The sequence below is a fragment of the Platalea leucorodia genome (genome assembly GCF_965183815.1).
Source record: "Platalea leucorodia genome assembly, chromosome: 2".
Lineage (NCBI taxonomy): Eukaryota > Metazoa > Chordata > Aves > Pelecaniformes > Threskiornithidae > Platalea > Platalea leucorodia.
The window spans coordinates 91,026,176-91,052,586 of record NC_138824.1 but is presented as its reverse complement, the minus strand read 5'-3'; the positions used below and the strand labels follow the sequence as shown (position 1 = coordinate 91,052,586).

General features: G+C 36.6%; 1 protein-coding gene across 5 annotated transcripts in view; it reads left to right on the top strand.

Moving 5' to 3' along the window:
• The window catches only part of DMD (dystrophin), a gene marked incomplete at both ends in the record, with an annotated part of 1,307,865 nt that overhangs the window by 502,419 nt on the left and 779,035 nt on the right, over positions 1–26,411 (top strand). For all 5 annotated transcript variants that reach the window (XM_082303865.1, XM_082303861.1, XM_082303862.1 and 2 more), the window contains 4 exons: positions 1,735–1,885; positions 7,410–7,529; positions 17,289–17,390; positions 17,495–17,602. In XM_082303865.1, coding sequence (XP_082159991.1) covers positions 1,735–1,885; positions 7,410–7,529; positions 17,289–17,390; positions 17,495–17,602 — 481 coding nt within the window. The remainder of the gene's footprint in view (positions 1–1,734; positions 1,886–7,409; positions 7,530–17,288; positions 17,391–17,494; positions 17,603–26,411) is intronic.

Sequence of the window (26,411 nt, the reverse complement as noted above, 5' to 3'; positions counted from 1 at the left end):
TTTTTAAAATATGAGTTAATACTGTGTATACAGTACTTATTATTAACTATATAAATAGCAAATAATAATTATATAAATATTTCATCAGAGACCAAATGCTCATTTTGAGAAGATTCGAAACTGGAAGGAATTTTTTTTTTTTTTTAAAGATAGGAAATAAAAGAAATAACAACCAACAACAGAAGTGCTGAAGTTTCAGATATATGCCTTAAAATATGAACAGGCTACAAATAAGATATGGGATTTCACGTATTACATCTGCATGATGTTGACAGATAGTAAATCCTGGTAGTTCAGAAGAATTTGAATGCGTACCAAAAAGTAATTATCTACATGTTCAATGCAATCTTCTGTGGTGGTTAGTTGGAAAACTATTAGGTGTGTCTGGGAAAATGCAGAATGATGCTTATTTTGGACATATTCAGACATGGACTTTCAAAATTATACACTTTGGGTTTATTCAAACTGTCTTGGGAAAATCCAAAATTGCTTGGACAAACTCAGAAGTACTTGCTTTACTTGCGCATACCTTGAAATTGTGACAGAAAGCTGCATCTTTGGATTTGTGTGAGCATTTCTTAAGTTGCCTACGTGGTCATGGACAAGACCTCTTGCACTTCTCTGGAACAGTGTGCTCACATCGCACTTCTGCCAGTCTGCAGTTCTTCAGGTGCTGTGGGAGAAAACACACATATGTTTTGTTCATTTAAAATACCCTTGTGGGGGGAAATGTCAATGTGAAGTTGCACACTTCTAGGTGCTGTTGGTCAGAGAGAGACAAAATTTACAATAGCTTTCTATTTTGGGCTACATTTTCAAGAAGCCGACAGAGAAACCAGTAGAGTTAGGACCGTGCTGTCTCTTTAAATGGCAGTTTTCTGCAGTCTGAAAGTTCAACTTGGATTTTCAACTCTCCAAGTTGAGTTCTGAAAGTAGTTAACTATTTGCTGCAACAGTTGTACTTGAGAAACAAGTAACACACTATAACATACAATGGTTTCACCAAGCTCAGTGTGACTGAGGGCAGTGACTTTGGTCTGTCAAATCTAAGTTAAAAATTGTTATATGAAAGATGGGTAATACAAATAACTACTTGTAATTCCATCACTCAGCAATAGTTTACACATTAGTTTAAAAATACTTTTGGTAAGATGAATACTTTGTTTAGGGAAGTTTGGAGAATTTCTAAAGATGACAAGTGAAGGATTTGTAATGTATTTCTGGACAGGTCGTTCTGGAGCTATCAAAATACCTTGTTCAGGCAAAACTGAAGTATTTCCTGTTTAATACTCCAGAGCATGCTCCATTGAATAACTCAAAATTTAATAATCTCTTCTCTTCTGTTTAATAACCTAAATTTGAGGGAGCCCGCTAAGTACAGCTGTCTGAGTGCTTTTCAAAGTACTTGTAGTTGACAATACAAGCTTTAAGAAAACAGATAGTAGAAATTTTGAACTTCCAAACAGCTCTAATAGAAATGCAACTGGAAGCCAAAACTTTAACAGACAGTATATTATATGCAGTACTCAGGTTCTAAAAAAAGAAGTTTCAAAACGGTTTGCCTAATTCAAAACTGTTTCAACAAATTTTCAGTTACTTGTTTGAAAGTATTTTTTTTAATTCTGGCTTGAGATGCAGCCTCATGAAAATCAATTAAGAGTATACAGGGCAGATATTTCTGCCTGTTGTTTTCTTTCATGTATATATTGAAATTATTATTTCTTTGTTTTACAGTTTACATAAAATCCTAATGGATCTGCAGAATCAGCAGCTAGCCCAGTTAGCTGACTGGCTGACCAAAACAGAGGAAAGGACAAAGAAAATTGATTCGGAGCCCTTAGGTCCAGATCTAGAGGACCTAAAGCGTCAAGTAGAAGAGCATAAGGTATGCTATATTATGCTTCCAAAGACATGAAAAACAATTTGAGTTTTTGACATTTTAAAAGCTCTACTGCTGCCATTAGAACATAGCAAAGTAATATGGAATCTTGGTTTAATATTGATTGTTTTGTACAATTAACAAGCTTTTGTAGAGTTATTTTATCACAACTCTGACTTTTATCCTGATATGAAAAAAATAAATTACTTCTTTTTAAAATATAAACAATATCCTAAAATATGCGAGGCAACTGTAGTATCCTTTCATTTCACAGTACAATAAGATTATATCAGATTTTTTTAATACCTGTGTTTTTTTCTTTTTGCATGTTACTTTTTTTTTTTTTTCCCCTGCATGTTGTAGTAGCAACAATGCAGTAGTCATAATTAGACTGCATAAGCTTGTTAGGACTCCTGGGACTCTGAATATGTAACTGTACAGTACAGCACTATAAAATAGACTCTAGTTTCTAACTGTAGAAAATACTTTTAGTAATGTATTTAATGAAAAATAACAAACTAATAAATGGAGTGTAAGACAGAATTTGACCAAATTTTTTCCACGTTCCATGAGGGTAGTTCTTTAATTGGAAGAATTAAGAATTAAAAGGGAGAGACTGTGTAATTTATGTAATAGCTTTGTTTCATTTACTGGATTAAACTGTCTGGCTTCATATTAATTTAAATTTTAAAATATATTTATATATGTATCCATGACACATGGTGGTGATGATAGAGAGACAGAAAAGTATAGAAAGCAGAGATGGTTTGTGAGGTCATGGATATTTACTGTGATAACCTGTTAATGTTTCTACATCAGTGGTTCAAAGCAGTTCGGTTCCATAGTATCTTGAGAGATTTTTAACATTTGATGCTTGATAGCCTGTGTCAGTGCTAGTCCAGGTTCTAGAGGGCAGATCATCCCAAAAAAACAATTCAAACTGAAACCAGCTTTTACAGTTTTTAAAAAAAAAGGTCAAAAGCTGCAAAAGACTGCATGATCCACTTCTGTGTTAAAGGTGATTTTTCTGCATTCTGATTAAGGAGTGCTAGTGAAGAAGAATACAAATTCTACGAATTCAGCCTACTGCTGCTATTTGTGCTATCTGTGTTTGCTCTGTGAAGAGACAATGCGTTTCAGTATGAGGGTTTGCTAGCCGAGCATATATTCTGACATTAAATTTTCTTTTTAAAAAAAGACAACAGGTAATTATGAAATGGTAATTAAAGAAAGAAACCTGAAAGATTTTGAATACATGAGTACTAAGACTTGAATAACTTTTTCCTATTTCTATGCATTTTGTATTTGAATACTAATGTAAAATGTAATCCTTTTATTTATGCAATCTCTTTATGCTGTGTCTTTCTAATATTGAGAAAAATGGGTATTTAGCTTGTATTTGAATATTCTGAGTGAAGACACACAGAAATCTACCTCTCCCATGTACTAGCTCTTCATTTTTGGTGTGACAAGTTAGTCAACATTATTTATTTATGTGTATTACTTTTTTAAATCTATTTTCTGTACAAGAGACAATTTAGTTAATAAGGTGGAAAGAAAGGGTTTTTTTTAACTTCAGTTAAAATTCTATTCATGTATAGTTTGTCTTATAAGTCAAGGAACAAGGTATTTTCCGTTCTTTCACATATTGTGTGAAAGTTTCAGGTAATTTTATTATATATTGTATGCAGCAAAGCTATCTTCTATAACAAGGGTTAAAACAATGGAATTTTAATAGCACTGTTATTGCTTCGTTGTTAAATAAGCAAACCAAAAAGGAAAAACCAACACCCCTAATAATTTTTCTTAGTCTTACATGACTCTCGACATCACAGAAACAATGTTGTAGAAATTGATGGGAGGAACCAGAAGTTGGAAGATATAAAAGGCGAAGGTCATTTCAAATTAAACAGACTTCAGCAAAGATTATAGGTTTGGTTTGTTGTCATCCTGTCTCCCTCTCCTCTTTACCTTTATCATTTTGACTTTTCCTCTTTAGCTGTTCATTAGTAACTACTTTTTACTCTATTTATTTCATATTATTCATCACCCTTTAACTTACAACTTCCATACATCTGTTTTCTTTTATTCTACTTTTTTCTGAATGATGTCTCAAAGTATTGGTCTTGAGTTCTTGTGACTAACACTTCAGTTTCCCTGCTGGGTCCTATAACAAAAAAATAATCATTCAGTAATGTGAATTGGGAATGGTACCCATCACTGAGACCAGAGAAAGCACACAACATTCTTTCCAGCATACTACTTAGTTCAGTTGTATATGAGGTTAATATCTTGATAGTACAGAAAATTTTCTGAGTGGACTGAAATAGAGGTGAAATCTAGAAGACTCTACGTCATTAGCAAGGTACACAGTTCTGGTAAGAAATCTGGCATAGTCAATACATTTTGGAGTAATAGTCAAACATTTCAGTAAAGAACTACTGGTCTTTGCAGCAGTATTTTATGTATTTTGTCTGCTGTTGCAAGTATCCCTTCTTTATAATTTTATAAAGGGAGAAAGCTACCTTTCAATAAAAATGTGAGGACTATTGATCTGTCTAAGCAGAATACTACATTAGAAATTTTATAATTAAGCAAAAATGTGCTTTTAGTTGAAATGATTTTATTATTCCACATTATTATTATACGATTTATAGTTAGTAGATTTTTATAGTTTCATTAACTTTCTAAAAAGTCTAATATGCTTAGGTATTTGTACTTTTTCTGGAAGGCTGAGCCTTTTTATTTTTTATGAAAATGTCACAAACTATGGAAAATTTTGTGTTAGGATTTTTCAGTACTTCAAATTAATTGCAAAGGTAAAATGAGACACTTCCTAACCGTTCAAATATCAGGGGTGGATTCGTCTTTGGGTACCTGGATACCCTAAGTAGGTATGTTTATTCACTTTGAAGTAGATTATGTCGGAGTCACATAAGTTGTTATCTGATATATAGGAATTAAAGGAACCATGGAATTTTATGAATTTCTGTTGTTGCTATCCCCATGCGTCAACATCTATATCCATCTTACATGTTAATTCCCTGAAAATCTGCTAGCTCTACAAGCTTCTTAGAAACTTCAGTTTAAATGATTTGAACAGAGCGTGCTGCAGTCTTGAGACTGCCCTCAGTAAATTCCTGTTTCAGCAAGCTCCTGTATACAAACGATTGTCGCCACTGAATTTCATGGTAAAAATAGACACTTGCTTTATAAAGAACAGGCCTTTAGCTCAGGGCAAATTGAATCTGTCTGGAGATTAGAAAATGCCTCAACTTTCTGGTTTCATCAGCTCCCTGACTTCTCAGGTCTTTCACGATGTGTGCAAGACTCCCACTTACAAAGTGCCCTCCACTCCTGCAGTTGCAGAGCATTGCTAACTCTGGTTTTGTTCTGGGGTGCCATATACCCACTAATCAGGAAATAAAAGTCACCTTCTCCCTGGCTGTAGGCTTACAGAGCAGTGTATTTATTGTTGTATGGCTGAAAGAAGGGATTGAACCTGGGGGAAGCAAGCCGTGTTATACCGTCTGATCCATGAGTGCTCTGCCTCCTCTTCCTTGATCAAGTGTTGGGTCATAAAATGTTGAGAAGTCTGAATTCCAGGGATTGCTTTAACAATTTGGTGTACTTCACAGTCCTTGAGAATTGCTTTTGTAGTCTAGCTCTCTGAAGCAAATGGTAATCACAGGCATGAAAGCCAGAAAAAGGAGGATTCTTATAAATATATTGACTCAAAGGCTATGCCCATGAAGGAATTAAAACTCTGAAGTGTGTTAGGGTAAGGGATTTATGCCTTAAAAACAAAGTAGTCTGTGAATTCCTTTCCTATTGCCTATAGCCAGATTACTTTTTTTAATTTTCAAATAGAAGTAAGGTGTTTTACCAAAGAGGTTTAAAATGCATGACCTAATCTTCAGCAAGGGCTTGTTCTTCCTACCTAAGTGAATTACTTTACTTGAAAAAGCAGCAGAAAAATTGATATGGTGAAATTCAACATAGTTTGTGATACAGTCAAGGTTTCCATTGTGACAGGGCATATGTGGTTAGCCATGTTATTTTTCAGACTGTGACTATCATACTATATATATATACACTAATCACTAGAACAAACTCTGCTGAAGTATTGAGGACACAAGTCAGGCCTTTGGTTTCCCACGTTCTTCTGTTGGTTTGAACCTAGTTATAGACACCTAAAAAGTGTGTCAGGCAGGATGTGGTCCTGGATACCTTGGGTTTTTTTCAGGGGAGTGGGAAGAAGGGTTCTTTCAAGTTTTAGTTAAGAAACACAACACAGAACCCAGTAATGTAAAACAGTGGTTAACTGTTCGGAGTTAAAAATGTACATTCGGTTGTTAATACGCTAATATAAAGCTGAAGATAGGTAATAAAACTTATGAAAAGAAATTGAATATTGCCTTCTCTGTGGTGTGAAATTTAAGTAAAAAAAAAAAAAAGAAAGTAAGAGGAGACACTAAAATCCACCAAGGGGGTGTTAACTAAGGTGTTGCAGTACCTTACAGTACCTCTTTTTTTTTTTTTTTTTTTTTTAATTTTTTGTGATGTATGTTAAGTGTACAGTGAATATGCTGTAAACCATCATCCAAAGAGCGAATATGTCTAGAATTCCCACTACTTTTCTCTGTGCACTGTGAGGAGGGAGGGAACAATTAATTAGATCTATTACATGAAGTCTGGGAAATTGTGGGAGGGTCAGAGAGATGTGAAGAGTTGTAGAAATTTGGCAAGGTTAGGAATTAATCAGGCATCCATTTACGCAGATTTGGGGAAGTTTCTTCACTTTTAGCAGTTTACTATTTCTCAGCAAAAGATTGTCCTCAGTTTTATTGCAGCTTGCAGCCGGAACTGGGTACCCAGCAAAAAAGGAAAGAAAATTTTTCCTCAGACATTCAGAAATCATAAAGTGCCTCTCTCACTTTGTTTCCTGGTTTCTGCAATAGGTGAAACAAGGGTGCTGCATGTGTTTCCTAATCTTGAGTCATGTCCTGAGCAGTTTCATCCTATGTTATTAATGTTGCAGGAGTGCCAAGCTGAAGATAGTATGTGGTTGTTTAATGATAAATGATGTCATTTTTAATATTTTTATAACTTTTCAAAACTAAATTATTTTAATATGTTAATATGAAGTACAAAATCTAATCCAGTGGCTATTTAAAATTTGCAAGCTATTGCTAGGTATACATGCTATATTGATATCTATAAGTCAACTACATTAACTCTACAAATGCTTTCTCAAGCCAAATTTTCAGTCTGAAATATCATCAAGAGTTAGGACTTGTGAGTGAGTAACAGTAAGCTATTTTTGCAAAAGTAATGGAAATATGCCCAATATGCTTATGTTAGCATATATATGCAAAGGTAACAAAATAAGTTTCAATTGCTTAGTATTGACAGCAATAGGATTATAAAGTTCTTATGTTTATGCATGTTAATCAGTCAGTGGGACTCCAAACACATAGCATTTTCTTAATATGGAACACGTTTTGTAACATGTATGCTTTCATTATAGGCGTTTCAAGAAGATTTGGAACAGGAACAAGTCAAGGTGAATTCTCTAACCCATATGGTAGTGGTGGTAGATGAAAACAGTGGAGACAGAGCTACTGCTGCACTGGAAGAGCAGCTTCAGGTAATGACTAAACTTCTGTTTCTCAGAGAAAAAGCTATCAGTGGCATTCAGTGTTAATAAGGTTGAAGAAGAACTACTACTAGCATTGGGTGTATCTCAGGAGATGTTTCTGAGGATGATCTTAAATATTTCTGTAGGATGTGACTTTTGCATAGATGGGTAAATGCATGTATTTTGGAGAAAAAAAACCAAATATCTAAGAGCAACTTTTGTTTTGTGATTCATTCAGTATCAACCTGTTTTATCTATCCAAGGACAAGTGTTTGTCTTTTATTTCTTAACTGTATTTCATTACTCCTGACAGAAGTAACATGATTTTCTGTTGTAGTTGAGGAGAAGGATATTGCATGTAAGAACCTACACAATTCAGCAGAGTGTGAGTTATTGAGAACGCGTGATTTTTCTTCTGATGGGAAACTTTTGGTATACGTGGTATATTTTTGTGTTATAGTAACATAAAGTGTCATTATCCACTGGCAAGTGCTTAAAGGCACATTCATTTTAAATAATGCCCAATATGTGTGTCTTGTAATGGCAATGCTGGTCCCACAAAATTGAAATAGGAGTTCTTAAAAATAAGCAAAACCAAATAGTGAATGTGTACAGGATCATATTTTTGTAGACAAATAATGGTTATCAGGAAATATTAAGAACATGCTATTTCTTCTAAAATACTTTTTGGGGGAAAGTCATTGTTTCTTTCCTGTTCATTCCTCATGGACATGTTTCCTAAGAAATGAAGAGAATCATCTTTGTCTGTCCTTAGTTTCATTTCTCTGTTTCAGTGTATATCCTCTTCAGTATACAAGTTTTTTACAACAGTTGATCACTTAGGATTCTTATGACAAGGCTTCCTAGAGTACTAGAATTGGGAGAAGTTAGCAGCAACGTCCTTGCAATCCAAACCTGTTCTAAATTGCATTTTGACGCAAAGCCTAAACAATCAACAGACAAAAACTTCCTTATACTCTATTTTCTAAATACAATTACTCTAGTATCCTTAAAAGAATGACACATTGGAGACATATTTGTGATAAAGCTAGCAGCCAAGATGTTCTAAAAATTTATCAAATATTAGCTTTTCTTATGAGAAAGTTTAGTATTTCACTCACATCTTTGAAAAGTTGCTCTTACTGTGTTATTTATATTGCAATGCTCTTACTGTAACTTCTGAATGAACTTAAGTGGATAATTAGTGTTGAGATACATTGATTAAAATCAAGAAGAAGGCTACTTCTATGTTGGTGGTCAGATCTCCAGGGTCACTGCTCGAGAACTATGGCAGTACTACAACCAAGATTCCTTCTATTTTTCAGAAAGGAGAAAGTACTTTTTTTTTCATTTTGCTTCTTTGCCTGAGAAAATAAAAAGGTTTCTTTTTTTTTTTTTTTTTAATCATTAAAGCCCAAGGTTTCTCTAGAGAAGCTATCAATACATTCAGCTGGAAGGTATAGCTGTAGCACAGACAGATATCTGTGTGCTATCTTGAATCTGGCTAATTTGGGTACCAATACCAGTAAATCAGTAATTAGTTTGGAATTTAGAGTAGGTAGTACCTGTTTGGCCAAGATGCTGAGCACTGCCACTTCAAAAATAAGTCTCAGTTTACTGCAACTTCTTAGTCACTCAGGGAGCACAACCCAGCCAAGGTAACAATGGAGCCTCTACTGATCTGTCAATTTTAACTTTCTTTTAAATTCATCTTAAGTGTCAGAACTGTGATGTACCTGCTCAAGACAGTCTTAACCTTCCAGAATTTCTTTCCAGCTCCTTGTATTCTGTTTAGTGGAATAAAGCAGAACCCTTGCAAGCACACGATTCCAGAAGCTAAACTAAACTAAGAAAATGTCTTGAAAGGAAGAGGAATTGAAATGAAATGAAATAGAAAAATGAATGGGAAAAGGTTCAACCAGTTTATTATTCTATGTTGGCAAACAGTAGGTTCTTGCAAAGAGGCCTATGGTAAAGTATGACAAAAAAAAGGGGAAATTATTAACGGTATTTGATATTTACTGCACTTTATGAATTAGAAGATGAGATTTTTTTAATAGTGTGAAAAACAAATGAAAGGTTGGTGGATTGTTGGACAATCTTTAATCTAATTGCACATCTTCAGAAAGATATCTGGACAATTAAGAGCATGTCAGGTGATACAGCTGCATCCCCCTATTATTACCCTGGTTGCAAAGGTACCATTTGTATCCCATGCAATTTCTATGGTTGACCCATGTTGGAATCCAACCTGAAATAGAACTCAGACATTACTGTAATGCATTTACCCCATTAAAGAAACATAAAGAATGATGAGTGTAAATGGAACACAATGGAAATACACCATTTGTAACTGTACTAGCGGAGAAGGCGCCTGTTGTTGGGATAAAGCATGCCCAATTATTACTGTCATTGAGAATGTATTCCTTGAAAGATGCCAGTAAGGCAATTCCTGAGGCTCCGTACACTGCAGCACAGGCACGCTCTGAGCAGAGCACGCGGTGGTGTGGAACAGTCCAGATGCTGTTCATTTCCCTCCTTGAATCACACTGTCTTAGAGAAGAATCTGAAAGAAAAGCTCAGTAATCCCATTGCTCTGGAAGTTACAGAATATGTAGCAGTATTACAGATGTTAATAAAAACAAAATACAGAGATAAAGCTGTGGGGTTTAGGGTGTTAGGGAGGTGTGCAAACTTTCATACTTTTATGCCCAGGAGAACTGAGTTACCACAGTCCACCTACTATCCTAGCAAAACGTTACATCTCCTTTTTTGAGTGTACAGAAAGATTGCTTGGATTTTTATTTTATTTTTTTTCATGTCACTTGCATAATGAATATAAGCACGGGAGATAAGATGTGTTGGCAGGCACAACCATTAGAGCATTTGACAAAAAGCACAATGGAGGAAAGTTCGAAGCTTGATTATGTATCCGCCAGACTGACTTTTAAAAGTAGAACAAAACAAGAGCATGCACTGTCAGACAAAAGAGCTTAATAAGGCTGCTTGAGTGAGATACTGGTCAGGATCAGATTTGGAAGGAAGTGAACAGTTATGGCTATGTAATAGTCATGCATTTTCCAAGCAGCTGCAATTCAGTTACGCCTTTCTTTTTGAAAAGGATTGAGATGGTGATTCCTGAAATACTTTCAAATATAAAAAATATATGTATGTAATGTATATATTTATGCATGCATCTGTATAAAATTATGTTAAAAGCCATAAAAAGGTCACTTACACATTTTAAAACTCTCAACAGGATGACAAGAATCTATACTGGCTTCCCATGACCATTGTAGAAGCTCTTAAGATTTATTGCATATGCCAAAAAAAAAAAAAAAAAAAATCTATTTAAGAGACAGTTAATGGCATGGAAGCTGAAAGCGTCCTCTCAAACAAATTATCCGTTGAAAAGTTAACCTTGCTTGGAAAAATAAAAGTAAACACAATTACAGTGCTTCTCTTACAAATAGCTGTTGCCCTAAGGTAGTCTGAGAGATTACAGCTAGTCTAGGTGAGTGTGAATATTAAAACTACTTTTACATAACATTGGTTACTTGACATATTGGTGTGTGACGTGTTGTGAGGCTCTGTCTATTTATGCTGCTGCTGAGAACTATTTAGCCTTGTAACTCCTAGACCCCATTTGGTTCAGTCCAGAGCCTTACTAAGAGGACAGCTGCTGAGTAAGGCTCAAATCTGTGTTTACTGCTGCAAAATCAGGGGACTATACTAGCAAATCTGTTGCAATAGTCTGACTCGTTTGTCAGGAAAGTGTGGGAAATTATCTTCAGCCCACAGAAATGGCTGGATAACATACAGGAGCCATGAAGGCAGGGAGTTTTTAATTATACCCAGCAGACAATAGGTCCCTTAAGGACTCTTGTGGTCTAGCTCAAATTAAAGCCCTCCCCAGGCTTCAGGGGTCGGGGTCTGTGCCGGAAAGAAATCTGCATTAAATGTATCAAATGCTTCTTGATGGCCTTTTCGCCTGCTGAGGGAAAGGAGCTGAGAGTGTAATTTACACTGTCTATTATATATTCATATTATTCAGGGTACTATCCTTTGATTGAAGATGATGTATGGGTAGTTCTTGTAAAAATACATCAAAATAGGTGAGGAATGTTAAAGAACTACACACACTGCTTATTGCTACATGGAAGAAATTCTGTGAATGTGCTAAATATTTCTTTTTTTAAAATTGATTTTGCATATAGACAAAATGGTATTTCCACTATTTCTCATTACTTTAAGGAGATAGCCTTACTTTATTAGAAAAACATCTTTCAAAAAAACTGTTCTATTAGTTGCAGGCTTCAGGCATATTATTTCACTTTTTATACATTCACTCCAGTGTTCCCAAGAGTTGTGTTGGTTTTACTCATTTTCTCTTGTTCTCATGTTTCCTTACTTTGACCTTTTTGCAGACTAAGAATATTTTATCTTCTGCTTTTTGTAGTCATAAAGAATATTCTTTCAGAGTCCTCTCAATACAAAACAAAATTTCTTTTACATGCAGATTTCTCTGAAAATTCCAGCTAGGGCTGTAAAAAGAGGGCATTTTAAGGGAGCAGGAAGGCGTTTTACTTTTTTCTGTGGATTCAGTCAGTTCCTCTGGAGACTTGTTTTCCCAGGTGTTGGGAACAAAACCCTTGGTGCAGTCTGAGTTTCCGGGCATCACACAGGCTGCTTACAGCATCGGCTACTATTTGATGTGACTAAAGAGGTAAAGCTGAGGACCATATGATTTAGTAGTCAATATCTACTTTTATAAATAGACAGTCCTGACATGATATTTCTGACTTGAAACTTTGTCTCTTAAGTCTGTTCAACCAAACAGTATATCTTGGTGTCATGGTTGTTATGATCTCTCATGAGTAATAACAGGTTTAAGGCAAGTCACAGTATCAACCCTTTTTATCAGTGCAGTTACTTAGTCATTTTACTTATTTCATTAAAATAAAATGTTTTGTCAAACTATTGAGACAAAAATAAAGGTAGGTATTGTGGCTCTTTGAAATCATATGCTGAAAATAGTATTTTGTATTGACTCAGCAAAACTTTTTTAGTATCCAAATCAATGCATTTCTTAGAGTAAATGCAGAGCCAGATATTTGATCTTGTACTCTTGAGTTGTTGGTGTTTTCTGGATGAGCAAACAAAAAATATTTTTCAAGGTATATCATAGTGATAAAGACAGGTTGATGAAGATGTTACTGCAGATGTTGAGAGCAAACTGTATTTCTTTATGAGGATTGTAAGAAAAGTCAGCTGCTTGAATGTGAGACATTACAAAAAAACCTCATACATGAGTAATTTTTAAAAATACTTTTTATCAATAAAAGACTTACTGCTTTATTTATAAAACATCAAAAGAATGTAATATAATAGAAGTCTGATATTAAAAAGTAGCACAGGCATAAAGATAAGGAACTGAGTTTGAGGCTTAGTCTATGATTAGCGTAACTTAAATTTAAGCAATCAAATACAATATGATGACACATATGGATAAATTAAGTAACTGAGAATATAGAATCATGGAATGGCTTGGACTGGAAGGGACCTTAAAGATCATCTAACTCCAGCCCCCACTAGACCAGGTTGCTCAGGGCCCCATCCAGCCTGGTCTGGAACGCTGCCAGGAGGAATGGGGCGTCCACAGCCTCTCTGGGCAACCTGTTCCAGTGCCTCACCACCCTCTGGGTAAACAATTTTTTCCTAACATCTAATCTAAATCTTCCCTCTTTCAGTTTGAAACCGTTCCCCCTTGTCCTATCGCTATCTGTCCTTATAAAGTCTCTCCTCCTCTTTTATATAAGACCCTTTAAGTTTTGGAAGGCTGCTTTAAGGTCTTCCCAGAGCCTTCTCTTCTCCAGGCTGAACAACCCCAACTCCTTCAGCCTGTCTTCATAGCGGAGGTGTTCCAGCACTCGGATCATCTTAATGGCCCTCCTCTGGATCCGTTCTAAAAGGTCCACATCTTTCTTTTGCTGAGGGCTCCAGAGCTGGATGCAGCACTCTAGGCGGGGTCTCATGAGGGCAGAGTAGAGGGGGAGACATACATGACAATACACCTATGTGAGTGCCTGTTGCTATTGCTGTGATAGACATCAAGGAAAATGATGGTTGTATACCAATGACCAGGACATTCATTATGTGTGAGGACTTGATATATGGGTGGTTATGTATTTTATGTATTCATATGGAACTGTGCTGAATTGCAGTTAGTGGTAGAAAAGGAGCCATGTAAGTGTAGATTTAATGATCCTAGGACTGAGTCTATAGCTCAAACCAGGCTGAACTTTGTAAATATTCCTACTTCAAGTATCTAATATGTTACTGTATAGCATGAGGTGGTATACCTCAAATTAATTTTGGTTTGCTTCATATTCTAATAGAGAATATTTAGGGTGTTCTCTTTGAAAAGAGTTTAGAAAAAGAAATATTTATATTCTGTAACCAGTATTTAGGATGTGATCAAATACAGAAGAAAAAAAATCTAATCCATTTAAATATGATTTTTCAGTTTATCTCAAATATATTATCCATCCCATGTAATTAATTGATTAGTGATTATTTAATAATAATTATTATTAAACTAGTAATAAGTAGGTTTTTATTTGTTTGTATAGATTAGTGTATGTTTCCACCAACTCCAAGTTTTCTTCTGCATCCATGCATGTATATATAAGTATATATCCATTAGATAAATCCCTTTGCAAGGTGGAGATGTAAGAGCTTGCATAACTCATGATGTGGCACACTTTAAGAATGAAATTTTCTTCAGAAAATTGTAGTCTATTAAAGTCCATTCATTCTTTTTTAGAGGTCCTTTTTGAACAAAACGTTTTTCTTGTCAAAGACCTTGTATTTGGCTTGTGTGAGAATTCAGAATTTCCAGCAAGTGGAAACTATTGGTTAGATTTGTGCAGTGTGATTTACTCTGATCTACACCTGCATTACCAATGGAGAGATGTCTGGTCATGAAAAAAAATTTCTAAAAACATTAATCTAAATCAGAGGTGCCAAAACCTTTGCTGCTTAACTTTGGGATGATTTATGAATCCTTCAGTAAAAACTGTATTTTTAAAATGCAGTACATAATTAGTATCCGTAAACTCCAGTGTAAATCAGGCACCAAAACAACTAAGTGTGGTTCACCTCACCACATTTATATAGAATATATAGAATTTTAGAAATTAAGAGATTTTTCTGCTATGATAGTGGGAAGAAAGGGCATATAGGGAAAACGAAGTACTTAAGCTTGGACCTTGTTAAAGAATAACAAGAAGCCACTTCTTATGACATGTATGGTGTTTTTGAGTAGTTAACTAATAATAATTATCCTGATTTGTAGGAATTGTTAGGAAAGACAGAGTCTCATATCAGGGTTCAGATTAGAAGCATCTGAGCTATGAAGAAGGATATGCCAATGATTTTTTAACTAGTAATTAGCAAGCAGAGCAGTCAAGGTAAAAAAAAAAAAGTTCAATTGACTCTAAAAAACTGAATGAGAGCTAGATGTTGCAGATCTGCTAGGTTGTCTTCTGGGCCTGGAGAAAAAAGAAGGATAGAGGTGTTGAGACTGTCTTGAGCTAAACTGGAAATGTAATCAGATTCAGGACAAATGAAACTAAATATAACTCATCATTTTGTTATATTAAGATTTTTCAGTTTTTCAAATTAATGAAATTAGTCAAAATATAATTTTTGCAGAAAAGGCATTACTGAGTACTCATTATGGTATACATAATATTTAGCCTGTGAGGCTAATAAATACTATCTATGAAATTGTGAATTTTTTATAAAAGGAAAAAAGTAATTTTTTTTAAAAAAGAAAACTTGGATTAGCTGGCAGTGAATAATTTTCTGCACTGTTCTGTGTTATACAATTTGGCAATTTTATTTAATGATGAGTGGGTAAAATGAATGGGTAAAATATATTGTATTCTATTTCATGGTAAATTGAGGGCATAAATGTTTCACCAACAAGTATTTGTTTCTGTTAATATTGAAATTAGCTTTCTGAAATATTCACATTCAAAACCTGGACTTTTTTGTGTTTGCTTGAATTGGTGATCTTTGATCACGTTATGTTTCATGGCAAGCAAACACTAACACCAAATGTGATTTTAATGTCAGAAGCAATCACATTCTTAGATTTGCAAAATTGCTTGGTTTTTGTCTAGATCTAAGTAGGAAAGAGAGCAAATACCCATTACATAATTCCAAATATATATCAAAACCATGATCCTAATATTAAGCCTAAAAAAGGCAAACAAAACATCTTCCTCAAAACCTACTTTGCATATATGCAGTAAGTGATTGAAAAGGAATACATCTCTGTATTACTGTGTAACATATTTGAGCTGTTTAAGAATTGACGTGTTTTTAAATTAGCGTTATTATGCTAGTTGATTAGAGATAGTTATCATTTTTCTATATTGAGCAAATATCTAGTATTATATAACTCAATGGCATGACAGCAGCTTGTTTAGTCTGCAAGATTTGTTATGGTTTTACCTCTCACTAAATGAGAAACATGGTTTCTGCTGACTTTTTACTTTGATATAAAATTGGTAAAGCTACACAGTCAAATGGCATCCTGAAATTTTACCTTTCATCTCCTAGGCAGTGCAAGATAAAATTCTTTCATTCCTGATAGAAAATACAGCTTGAAATTTAAACCCCTGGTTTTAAAAATCCACCATTTGGATGCTACATTTTATCTAAAATTAGATTATAATCTCTATGAAAAATATGTAAATATGGAAAATATAGAATCATAGAATATCTCTAAGTTATAAGGGGCCCATAAGAATCATCGAGTGAATAAATAAATACGAAAAAAGGAAGAAACTATTTTTCCTTTTGTCAAGACATGTACTTTTGAAGGAGATGAAAAAATAAGAATACAGTAGTATAGAATATCTTGCAGATTTTATAAGGTTGGTTTTTTTAGGAGGAGATGAATAATTTGCGTATGATGTTCAGTGGTAATTAAATCACTGTAAATTGTTGCAATAAAAGTTTTATTGCACGTCACATCATCACAGCAGCATTAAGTCTCATCCTCTGTCTTAAGCATTTTTCAATAAAGGTTAGTAGGAAATTTTAAAAAAAGTAATAATGCTTGGTTTCAACAAAAATAAGAGAGAGAGAACAAGGTAGTGTTTTGTGTAATTTTAAAATGCCTATAGTAGCATATGCTACAAATATCTAGGAAACCTCAGTGGGATTTGTGCTGGTACGTTAGCTTATAATGTGGGGTTTTGTTCCACAACAATATTTTAAAAGAGGTAAGAACTTAGATCAACTGCATGGACTGTGCAGCTTAAGAACCAGATACTTTTTTGCTTTGATCACGTTTGGGCCATCATAATTATGTTTCAAGCAGTTATGTTTTGAGCATTGTAAAGTTTTGAAACTAAGGGGTTTTTTGAGAGTGTAGTACCAGAGACTTAATAAAAGCTGTGTCTGTAGATTAGTATTAAAATTATCTTTTTGGCTCTATTGTGTTCCCTATTCTTTCCATCTTGGTTTTATTTCAAATGGTGATAAGATCTATTTCAGTGTGACATGCAATATATTTTAAGGCCTTAAGACCATAAAAAGTGAATTATGGAAGTGTTTTCACAAAAATTTGTAATGCCATAGGAAAATCAGATTGTCTTGTTTAAAAAAAAAAAAAAAAAAAAAAAAAAAAAAAAAAAAAAAAAAACAAAAAAAAACAATGCAAACCTCTGTTGTGTGTTTCTTTCTTTCTAGCACTTTGGAAACCGGTGGGCAGCCATCTGCAGATGGACAGAAGACCGATGGGTCCTTCTGCAAGATATTCTTCGTAAATGGCAGCACTTTGCAGAAGAGCAGGTGAGTAGTTTTAGCAGTTATAAATTGGAATGTTCTTTGAAAAATTGCACTACGAAAGGCCTGACTGAAGCCTCTTCATTCTCTTCTCTCCAATTTTCTTTCAGTGCCTTTTTGATGCATGGCTTACTGAGAAAGAGGATGCTGTGAGCAAAATTCATACAACTGGCTTTAAAGATCAAAATGAAATGCTGACCGATCTACGTAAATTAGCTGTATGTATTTTTCATTCTCCTATTTTATGTTCAACTTCCTTATTTGTGAGTCTGAGTGCAGGTGGCTTTATCCCACTCTCAGACAATATGTTTTAACAGAACAGCTGTTTCATACTTTGGGAATGGATGTTGTCTCATGTGGATGGAATAGGTTGGTTCATGGCCTTGCTGATAAAGGAACCAATACGTACAGATGTTTTCCCTGGTTGTCTCTTCAGTCAAAAGTTTATGAACTGAAATAGCATTTGGGTGTCTTAAAAATGTGTATACTTTTATACTGAAAGTTTCTTTGTTGATACTATTGACGTATATATTAGAATCAGAGAATCATAGAATAGTTTGGGTTGGAAGGGACCTTTAAAGGTCATCTAGTCCAACCTCCCTGCAATAAGCAGGGACATCTTCAACTAGATCAGGTTGCTCAGAGCCCTGTCCAACCTGACCTTGAATGTTTCCAGGGACGGGGCATCTACCACCTCTCTGGGCAACCTGTTCCAGTGTTTCACCGCCCTCATTGTAAAAAATTTCTTCCTTATATCTAGTCTGAATCTACCCTCTTTTAGTTTAAAACCATTACCCCTTGTCCTATTACAACAGGCCCTGCTAAAAAGTTTGTTCCCAGGTTTCTTATAAGCCCCCTTTAAGTACTGGAAGGCTGCTGTAAGGTCTCCCCGCAGCCTTCTCTTCTCCAGGCTGAACAACCCCAACTCTTTCAGCCTTTCTTCATAGCAGAGGTGCTCCATCCCTCTGACCATTTTTGTGGCCCTCCTCTGGACCCACTCCAACAGGTCCACATCCTTCCTGTGCTGAGGACCCCAGAGCTGGACGCAGTACTGCAGGTGGGGTCTCACCAGAGCAGAGTAGAGGGGCACAATCACCTCCCTCGACCACTGGCCACGCTTCTTTTGATGCAGCCCAGGATACGGTTGGCCTTCTGGGCTGTGAGCGCACATTGCCAGCTCATGTCCAGCTTTTCATCCACCAGTACCCCCAAGTCCTTCTCCTCAGGGCTGCTCTCAATCCCTTCATCCCCCAGCCTGTACTGATACCAGGGATTGCCCCGACCCAGGTGCAGGACCCTGCACTTGTCCTTGTTGAACCTCTTGAGGCTCGCATGGACCCACTTTTTGAGCTTGTCCAGATCCTTCTGGATGGCATCCTGTCCCTCAGGCATGTCAACCGCACCACTCACCTTAGTGTCATCTGCAAACTTGCTGAGGGTGGACTCAATCCCGCTATTTGTGTAATTGATGAAGATATTAAACAGTAGTGGTCCCAATACGGACCCCTGAGGGACACCACTTGTCATAAATCTCTAGATGCGACCATCCAACCAATTCCTCATCCACCAAACAGTCCACCCATCAAATGCATATCTCTCCAATTTAGACAGAAGGATGTTGCAGGGGACCATGCAAAAGACCTTACAGAAGTCCAGGTAGGTGACATCTGTAGCTCTTCCCTTGTCCACTGATGTAGTCACTCCATCATAGAACACCATGAGGCTGATCAAGCAGGATTTGCCCTTGGTAAAGCTGTGTTGGCTGTCTCAAATCACCTCCCTGTCCTCCATGTGCCTTAGCATCGATTCCAGGAGGATCTGTTCCATGAGCTTCCCAGGCACAGAGGTGAGGCTGACAAGTTGGTAGTTCCCAGGGTCCTCCTTTCTACCCTTTTTAAAAATGGGTGCAATGTTTCCCTTTTTCCAGTCCCCAGGGACTTCACCTGACTGCCATGACTTTTTGAATATTATGAAGAGTGGCTTGGCAACTACATCAGCCAATTCCCTCAGGACTCTGGGGTGCATCTCATCAGGTCCTGTAGACTTATGTATGTTCAAGTTCCTTCAGGTAGTCATGAACCTGATCTTCTCTTACAGTGGAAGGGACTTTGCTCTCCCAGTCCCTGCCTTGTGGTCCATCCACTCAAGAGGTGTGGGAAGAGAGGTTGCCAGTGAAGACTGAGGCAAAGTTGTTCAGTACCTCAGCCTCCTCGTCTGTTGTTACCAGTTTGCCAGTCTTGTTCATCAGGAGGGATACACTCTCTCTGACCTTCCTTTTCTGGCTGACACACCTGTAGAAGCCCTTCTTGCTATTATTTGCATTCCTTGCCAAGTTCAGCTCCACCCACACCTTGGCCTTCCTGACCTCATCCCTAGACAGCCAGGCAGCATCCCTATACTCTTCCCAGGATGCCTGTCCCTGCTTCCACTGCCTGTGCATTTCCTTCCTGCCCTTTAGTTTGACCAGCAGGTCTCCACTCATCCATGCTGGTCTCTTGCCTTCCTTTCCTGATTTCTTACACTTGAGGATCAAGAGCTCTTGCGCTCTATGTAAAGTGTCTTTAAAGATCTGTCAGCTCTGTTCTGCTCCCTTGTCTATGAGGGCAGTTTCGCAGGGGGTCCTATTAACTAATTCCTTGAACAGCTGGAAGTCTGTTTTCCTAAAATTCAGGGTCCTGGCTTTACTCTTCACCTGATCCTTATCCCTCATTACTGCGAACTCCACCAGTGCATGATCGCTGTAGGCCCAGGCTGCCTCCAATCTTGACATCACCAATTAGCTCACTTGTGTTGGTGACCAACAGGTCCAGTATTGCATCCCCTCTGGTAGGGCTGTCTATTACCTGGCTTAAGAAGTTATCCTCAATGCATTCCGGGAATCTCCTGGATTTCCTACAGCTTGTTGTGCTTCTTTTCCAGCAGATATTGGGGTGGTTGAAGTCTAGTTGGGGTGGTTGAAATTCTAGTAATCTAATGGGCAAGCAATCTTGAAGTTGACTTCAAGCCAGGCTTTTATTAATGCATAATGAATTAGAGGCAAATCAGGATGCTTTACAGTACCTTCATGAAGAAAAAATTATGGCAAGTAAATCAGATTTATTCAATTCAATAAATTATTACTTGTGGATTTCAGCAAGTTGCTGGAGGAGATAGGAACTGGAGGTTGAAATGTTTATCACAAATTGTGAAGTAGCAAGCTATTAATGGTTTTGAAAGCATTAAGGATAAGACCAGTTTAAGTACTTTTCAGAATTGCTTGGAAATATGATGTTAAGAAGGAAATACTTTCCTTTAGTAGTATTTTCATAAATTTGGTTAATGAAGTAAATACACACTCTTATGAAGTTAATTATGTTGCCAGCTTAAATTGTTAAGCATTACTCTCATGAAAGCATTGACAGTGTTTCATAAAACTGAATGTTTGAACACCAGAGTAAATAAAGTGATTCTTCCATCCCCCTGAACCTCAACAATAATCATGTCATCCTTGACAAAACAGGCGGGGTTTATTAATACCAACTTAATCTTTTTAGCACATGAATAACTTTGATGTTTTTAGAAAGAGCTGATCCATAATGCAGTAGTTTAGATATTTAAATGTTGATGGTATGCTGAAGAAACACTGCCTTTCTAGTCTTTGATTTGTAGCAGAAAAATATTTTCAACTTTCAATATTTTCAATTTTTTTTGGAATTCCTCTGTCTGGTTTTAGACCTAGTAGCAGTCATCTCCAAATTCCAGTGAGTATGTATTTTTACCTTCACACAATGTCAAATTGTCAGTTTTGTGGATGAAGATTTACTATTTTAGACTTCTCTGAACCATGAGGAATTTGTATTAATGCATTACCCACATGAAAATTCTTCTCAGGGAATATATTCTTCCACTCTTGGACTGGCTTTAGGAAATAGGGAAAAATGGGATCATGGTATCCTGACCCTGACATGCAAATCATGCCTCTCTTTTGGCATATGTTATTTTGGCCATAGAGATGTGTTTAGATGTAGTAAAGGAGAAGCTGTCACGAAAAATCGCCTTTATAATTAGGCCAGCTTGTTCCAGAATTGTAAAGGTGAGTGAGGCAATAAAAATACGTTCTTTTACTAATATTAAAATGTTTATATTCTTAACAAATGGTAGGTCAGTTCCTCAGTTATCTAATCACTTCCAGCAGGAAATTACAGTATTAGTTTGTCCTGTTAGATCTTAAGAATTTTAAGTTTGATATCATGATATGGCATAAGAGCTTCCAGCCTATTTTTCCTGTCTCTCTTATATGCACAACTTGGCAAGATTAAGGTCATGTTCTTTAGCCAGATTTCAGTCTCTTAAGCCTGAAGGAAATTTCTGAAGGTATTTTATTAAACCATTTAGCATTATGACTGTTCATTTGAAATTCTACAACCCTCCTACAAGGTCCTAAGCCTTCTAAAGTGCCTGAAGTGAAATAGGTCTGTTGAGATGCTGTTCACAGTATGAAAAAAATGTTGACTCTACATCACATTAATCATTACATCACGTAGTAACAAGTATAAGGTGAAATAAGAAAGAACAGCTGGTAGTTTTCACACATATTTGCAGTTCAGGATACTTCTGAAGAAATCATGATTTAACTACTGCTTGCTGATGTAGAAATACATCAGTGTCTTCTCCACAGTAATTTTATCTCATGTTTCTCCAGTGGGAGGAAATACACTGTTAATTTTAGTTAAGACAGGATTTCTGATAGTAAGCACTATTACTGCTTAAAAGTAAGCTTTCATTTACCAACATATGTTAAACTGGTAGTAGGTATGCATATATTTTCAGACAGGAATAAAGATTTTGAGTAAGCAGAAAGATTGAGATTGCTCCTGAACTAGAATCTTCATACATGGATTCCTGTTTTAGGATTGCTGGAAGATTTTTGCAGCCCAAATTCTGATTATTTGTCTTAATATAAACAAGCACGTGTTTCCCCAAAATTTGATCATTTCTAATGATTTGACTGCAAACTCACCACTATTAACAAATAGTAGTTCTCTGTAGATTCTTTCTCAGATGTGATTCTCCCAAACTGGGAGAAGGAGGCAAGTTAAAACATTTTAGATAAAACTATGTGAATTAAACTTTGATATTCAATTTAGTGTCAGAATACTCTAATGTATGGAGGCTGGGATACACTCTGTGCAATGGAAGACAAAATGTTTTGAAATCCATCTAACGGATTCAGGATGTCCCAAAGATTATGATGCTGTGGTGGGTTAGCCTTGGCTGGCCATGAGGTGCCACCCTCTCACTCCCCTTCCTCAGCAAGGCGGGGGCAGAAAATAAGATTAAAAGCTCATTGGTCAAGATGAGGACAGGGAGATCACTCACCAATTACTGTTGCAGGCAAAACAGACTCAACTTGGGGAAGATTAATTTAATTTATTGCCAACCAAATCAGAGTAGGATGATGAAAAATAAGAACAAATTTAAAACACCTTCCCCCCCCATCCCTCCCTTTGTCCTGGGCTCAACTTCATTCCCGACTTCTCTACCTCCTCTCCCTGAGTGGCACAGGGGGATGGGGAACGGGGGCTGCAGTCAGTTCATAACACATTGTCTCTGCTGCAACTTCCTCTTCACACTGTTTCCCTGCTCCAGTGTGGAGTCCCACCCACGGGAGACAGTCCTCCACAAACTGCTGCAACCTGTGTCCTTCCCACAGGCTGCAGTTCTTCACAAACTGCTCCAGCATGGGTCCTTTCCACGGGGTGCAGTCCTTCAGGAACAGACTGCTCCAGTTTGGGTCCCCCATAGCTCCTGCCAGGAGCCTGCTCCAGCATGGGCTCCTCTCCATGGGGCCTCAGCTCCTGCCAGGAATCTGCTCCAGCGTGGGCTCTCCACAGGGTCACAGCTTCCTTCAGGCACATCCACCTGTTCCAGCATGGGGTCCTCTATGGGCTGCAGAGGAACAACCTGCATGACCATGGTCTTCACCACAGGCTGCAGGGGAATCTCTGCTCCAGCTTCTGGAGCACTTCCTCCCCCTCCCTCTTCTCTGACCTTGGTGTCTGCAGGGCTGTTTCCCTCACATTTTTCTCACTCCTCTCTCTTAGAGCTGCTGTGCAGCATTTATTACCCTTTCTTAATGATATTTTCACAGAGGTACTACCGGAGTCACTGATGGGCTCACCTTTGGGCATCAGTGGGTCTGTTTTGGAGCCATTTGGAAGTGGTTCTATCTGACATGGGGGCAGCCCCTGGTGTCTTCTCACAGAAGCCACCCCTGCAGCCCCCTGGCTGCCAAAATCTTGCCATGTAAACCCAGTACAGATGCTGTCCTTCTTTTTCCCTCGACTTTAGCAGTCACATTTTCATTGTTATTGAAATGAATGGGTAAAATATATTTTTGTTCGGTGTAGGAATTCAGCTAGTTCTGTTGTGTTAAAATTGATATCAAGTCAATTAGATTGCTTCTTAATTTATATACTGTACCCATAATATATATTTGTAAGAATTTTTTGTTCAGATAAAACTGGTTTTGCAAGAAATTTTTGTGTTCTAATAATCTCAAATGGCTTGTTTCAGAGGACTCATTTGTATTTGTATATGAAAATTTATCTCCTTTGTCATTAATTCTCTTCTGGGATCTGCTTAGTCTAAAGGTCAGAAAAACTGTTTAGGCTTTACTACTTTGTGCATGTATTAATACTGACTTGATTTTTTTTCTGATGTTGATGGGTAATTACTTCTAAAAATATTTCTGCAAAACAACTGGTTTGGGTTTTTCTGTTTTAATTTTCCACCTACCATTTATTCACTGTCACTATAATTGTCTCTGAATTCTTACACAAGGCAAAGGGTGACACAGAGCATGGACTAAGCTGGAGGATATGATGCACTGAGAATGCAGAACATAAGTGGACAGACTGAGGTGAAATTTTACTGTCATTTATGGCACAGACTTGATAGGTTGTTTTCATATCCTGTGCCTAAGTTTTGCAGCCTGTAAAAGGAAGGTGATGGTATTCCTTTTTCATAAAACATGTTGAGATGTACTGCAAAGATATTCAAGATCTAGGTCTATATATTTATAGTAAATATTCCATTAATATAGAGTTAAATCTTCTCTTGCTTCATTTAATGCAAATCTCTTTACTTATTAGAAGAGATAAATTAGATATTACACCATTTTTTACTGGAACAGATCCTTAGCAGCCGAAAAATTACCTTACAGCAGATGTTGCTGATTAGAATATTACAATGAGCAAAGAAAGTTTCTGGTGATGTTTAAGGAAAAGAAAAACAGCAATCATTAAAAACTTGAAGACAAAAAACAACTAGTAGAAGCATATTACCTACAAATTAGGAAACTACTTTATAATGTTCAAATATTGGGGTTTACAGTATGCACTTGACAGAAGTTATGACTGAGTTACTTGATAATTAATTTCATAAAGCAAACTACCATTTATTCTGCTGCAGATTGGTAAATTACGTATTTTGTTGCTAGCTCATTAGCATTTTAGGTCTATTCTTGTACCAGAAAAAAAACAAAACTAGAGCATATTATTGGTTACTGTAGCACGTTGACAGGTTTTCTGTAAGGAAATGTGAAAACAGAATCCCCCAATGTATTTTTACAGGTTAACTGCAGCTGTCACAAAAGTGTATTAGGTAGCAGTGAGTGGTACCTCTGACACAGAAAGTTTTAGCATTCTTCTCTGTCTAGTGTTTCGCTTACTGGTTGTGCTCCATGTATCTGGGATTGATGCTGAACTCATTTGTGTATTATACAGCTGTTGTCAGCTGCGGAGGTTGGAAATAAAGCACTGCTGTTCCAAATTCACTAATCAAAAAAAAAAAAAAAAAAAAAAAGTCAAATATAGCAATCCTTGAAATTTTAAGACGGTAAATTGTTTTACATCTAGTCTGCTCCTTCTGGTAGATCCGCTGCTATACAAACAGATTCTTAAATATAAAGTGTGTTAGCTGCTATTTCTCAGGGACATGTCAATTTAAATTTTGATGTTAACTTTATGTAGCATTAGTAATTATGAAGTTTCAAACCACATCTGAATGAAGAGTACTGATTACAAAAAACTACGAATCTTTCTTTTACTGAGCTGTATTTTAGATTAGAATTTTGGGTGATATGGCTACAGGAAAGTATATGTAGACTAAATTCTGTTGTCTAAATATTTGTTTAATTGTCCCTTTAATGCCTTGGGGATTAGATTGCAATCCGCACTTGCATAGAGAGTTCAAAATTTGGCCATGATTAGCACAGATTAGGGTGTAGAGAATGAATGCTTAAGGTATAAAAATCAATGGAGTAAACCAATAGAGGCATTAAAAAATAAACCAAGGTGAGAATTGGAGGTATGGATGACTCGTGGATCTGTGAAGAGCCTACCTCTTTGAGAGGTTTGCATCTATAGATCTCAGGAGTTTCAAGATCCCTTTGCAGTTTACTGTAGGTAGAGATGTGAAGACTGACCATTTCTCCTTTTCCATTAGCATCCATGGGTTCAAGCTGTATGGTGCCTTGCAGAGCACAGAGGTTGTACACGAGAGTTTCCAGGCTCCCATGTGCAGGGCCCTTTCCTTGGCACACTCAGCAGAGCTCCTGGGATTCCCAAGGCTTCCCCATTCCCTGGGAGGCTACTGCCATGTAACCACAGCCTGTCGAGACCCGAGGAAGATGAGAAATACATGATTCTTCATACTGCTAAAACCAAACTTATTTTCTTTGAGCTTTCTTTTTTTTTTCATCCTGATTTGGGGTCAAATATTATTTTTCTAGAAAATGTTTTTTTCCCAGTGAGTTTTAATATGCAATATGTGACAAAGTACAGCAAAACTTTAAAGAAATGTTGTTTGAAATGTTGATATAGTTGTTAATGTTAGTGCAGTTTTAAGGTTATTAATGTCACACAGCTGTTAGCTTTTTGATTTATGTTGCCACCTAAGGCATGCTGTGATGTCTGGAGTTGCTCCACCTGTCATGTTATACTGCTTTGTGAAGTGCAATGTGTCCATTCCAGTATGTCAGCTCTG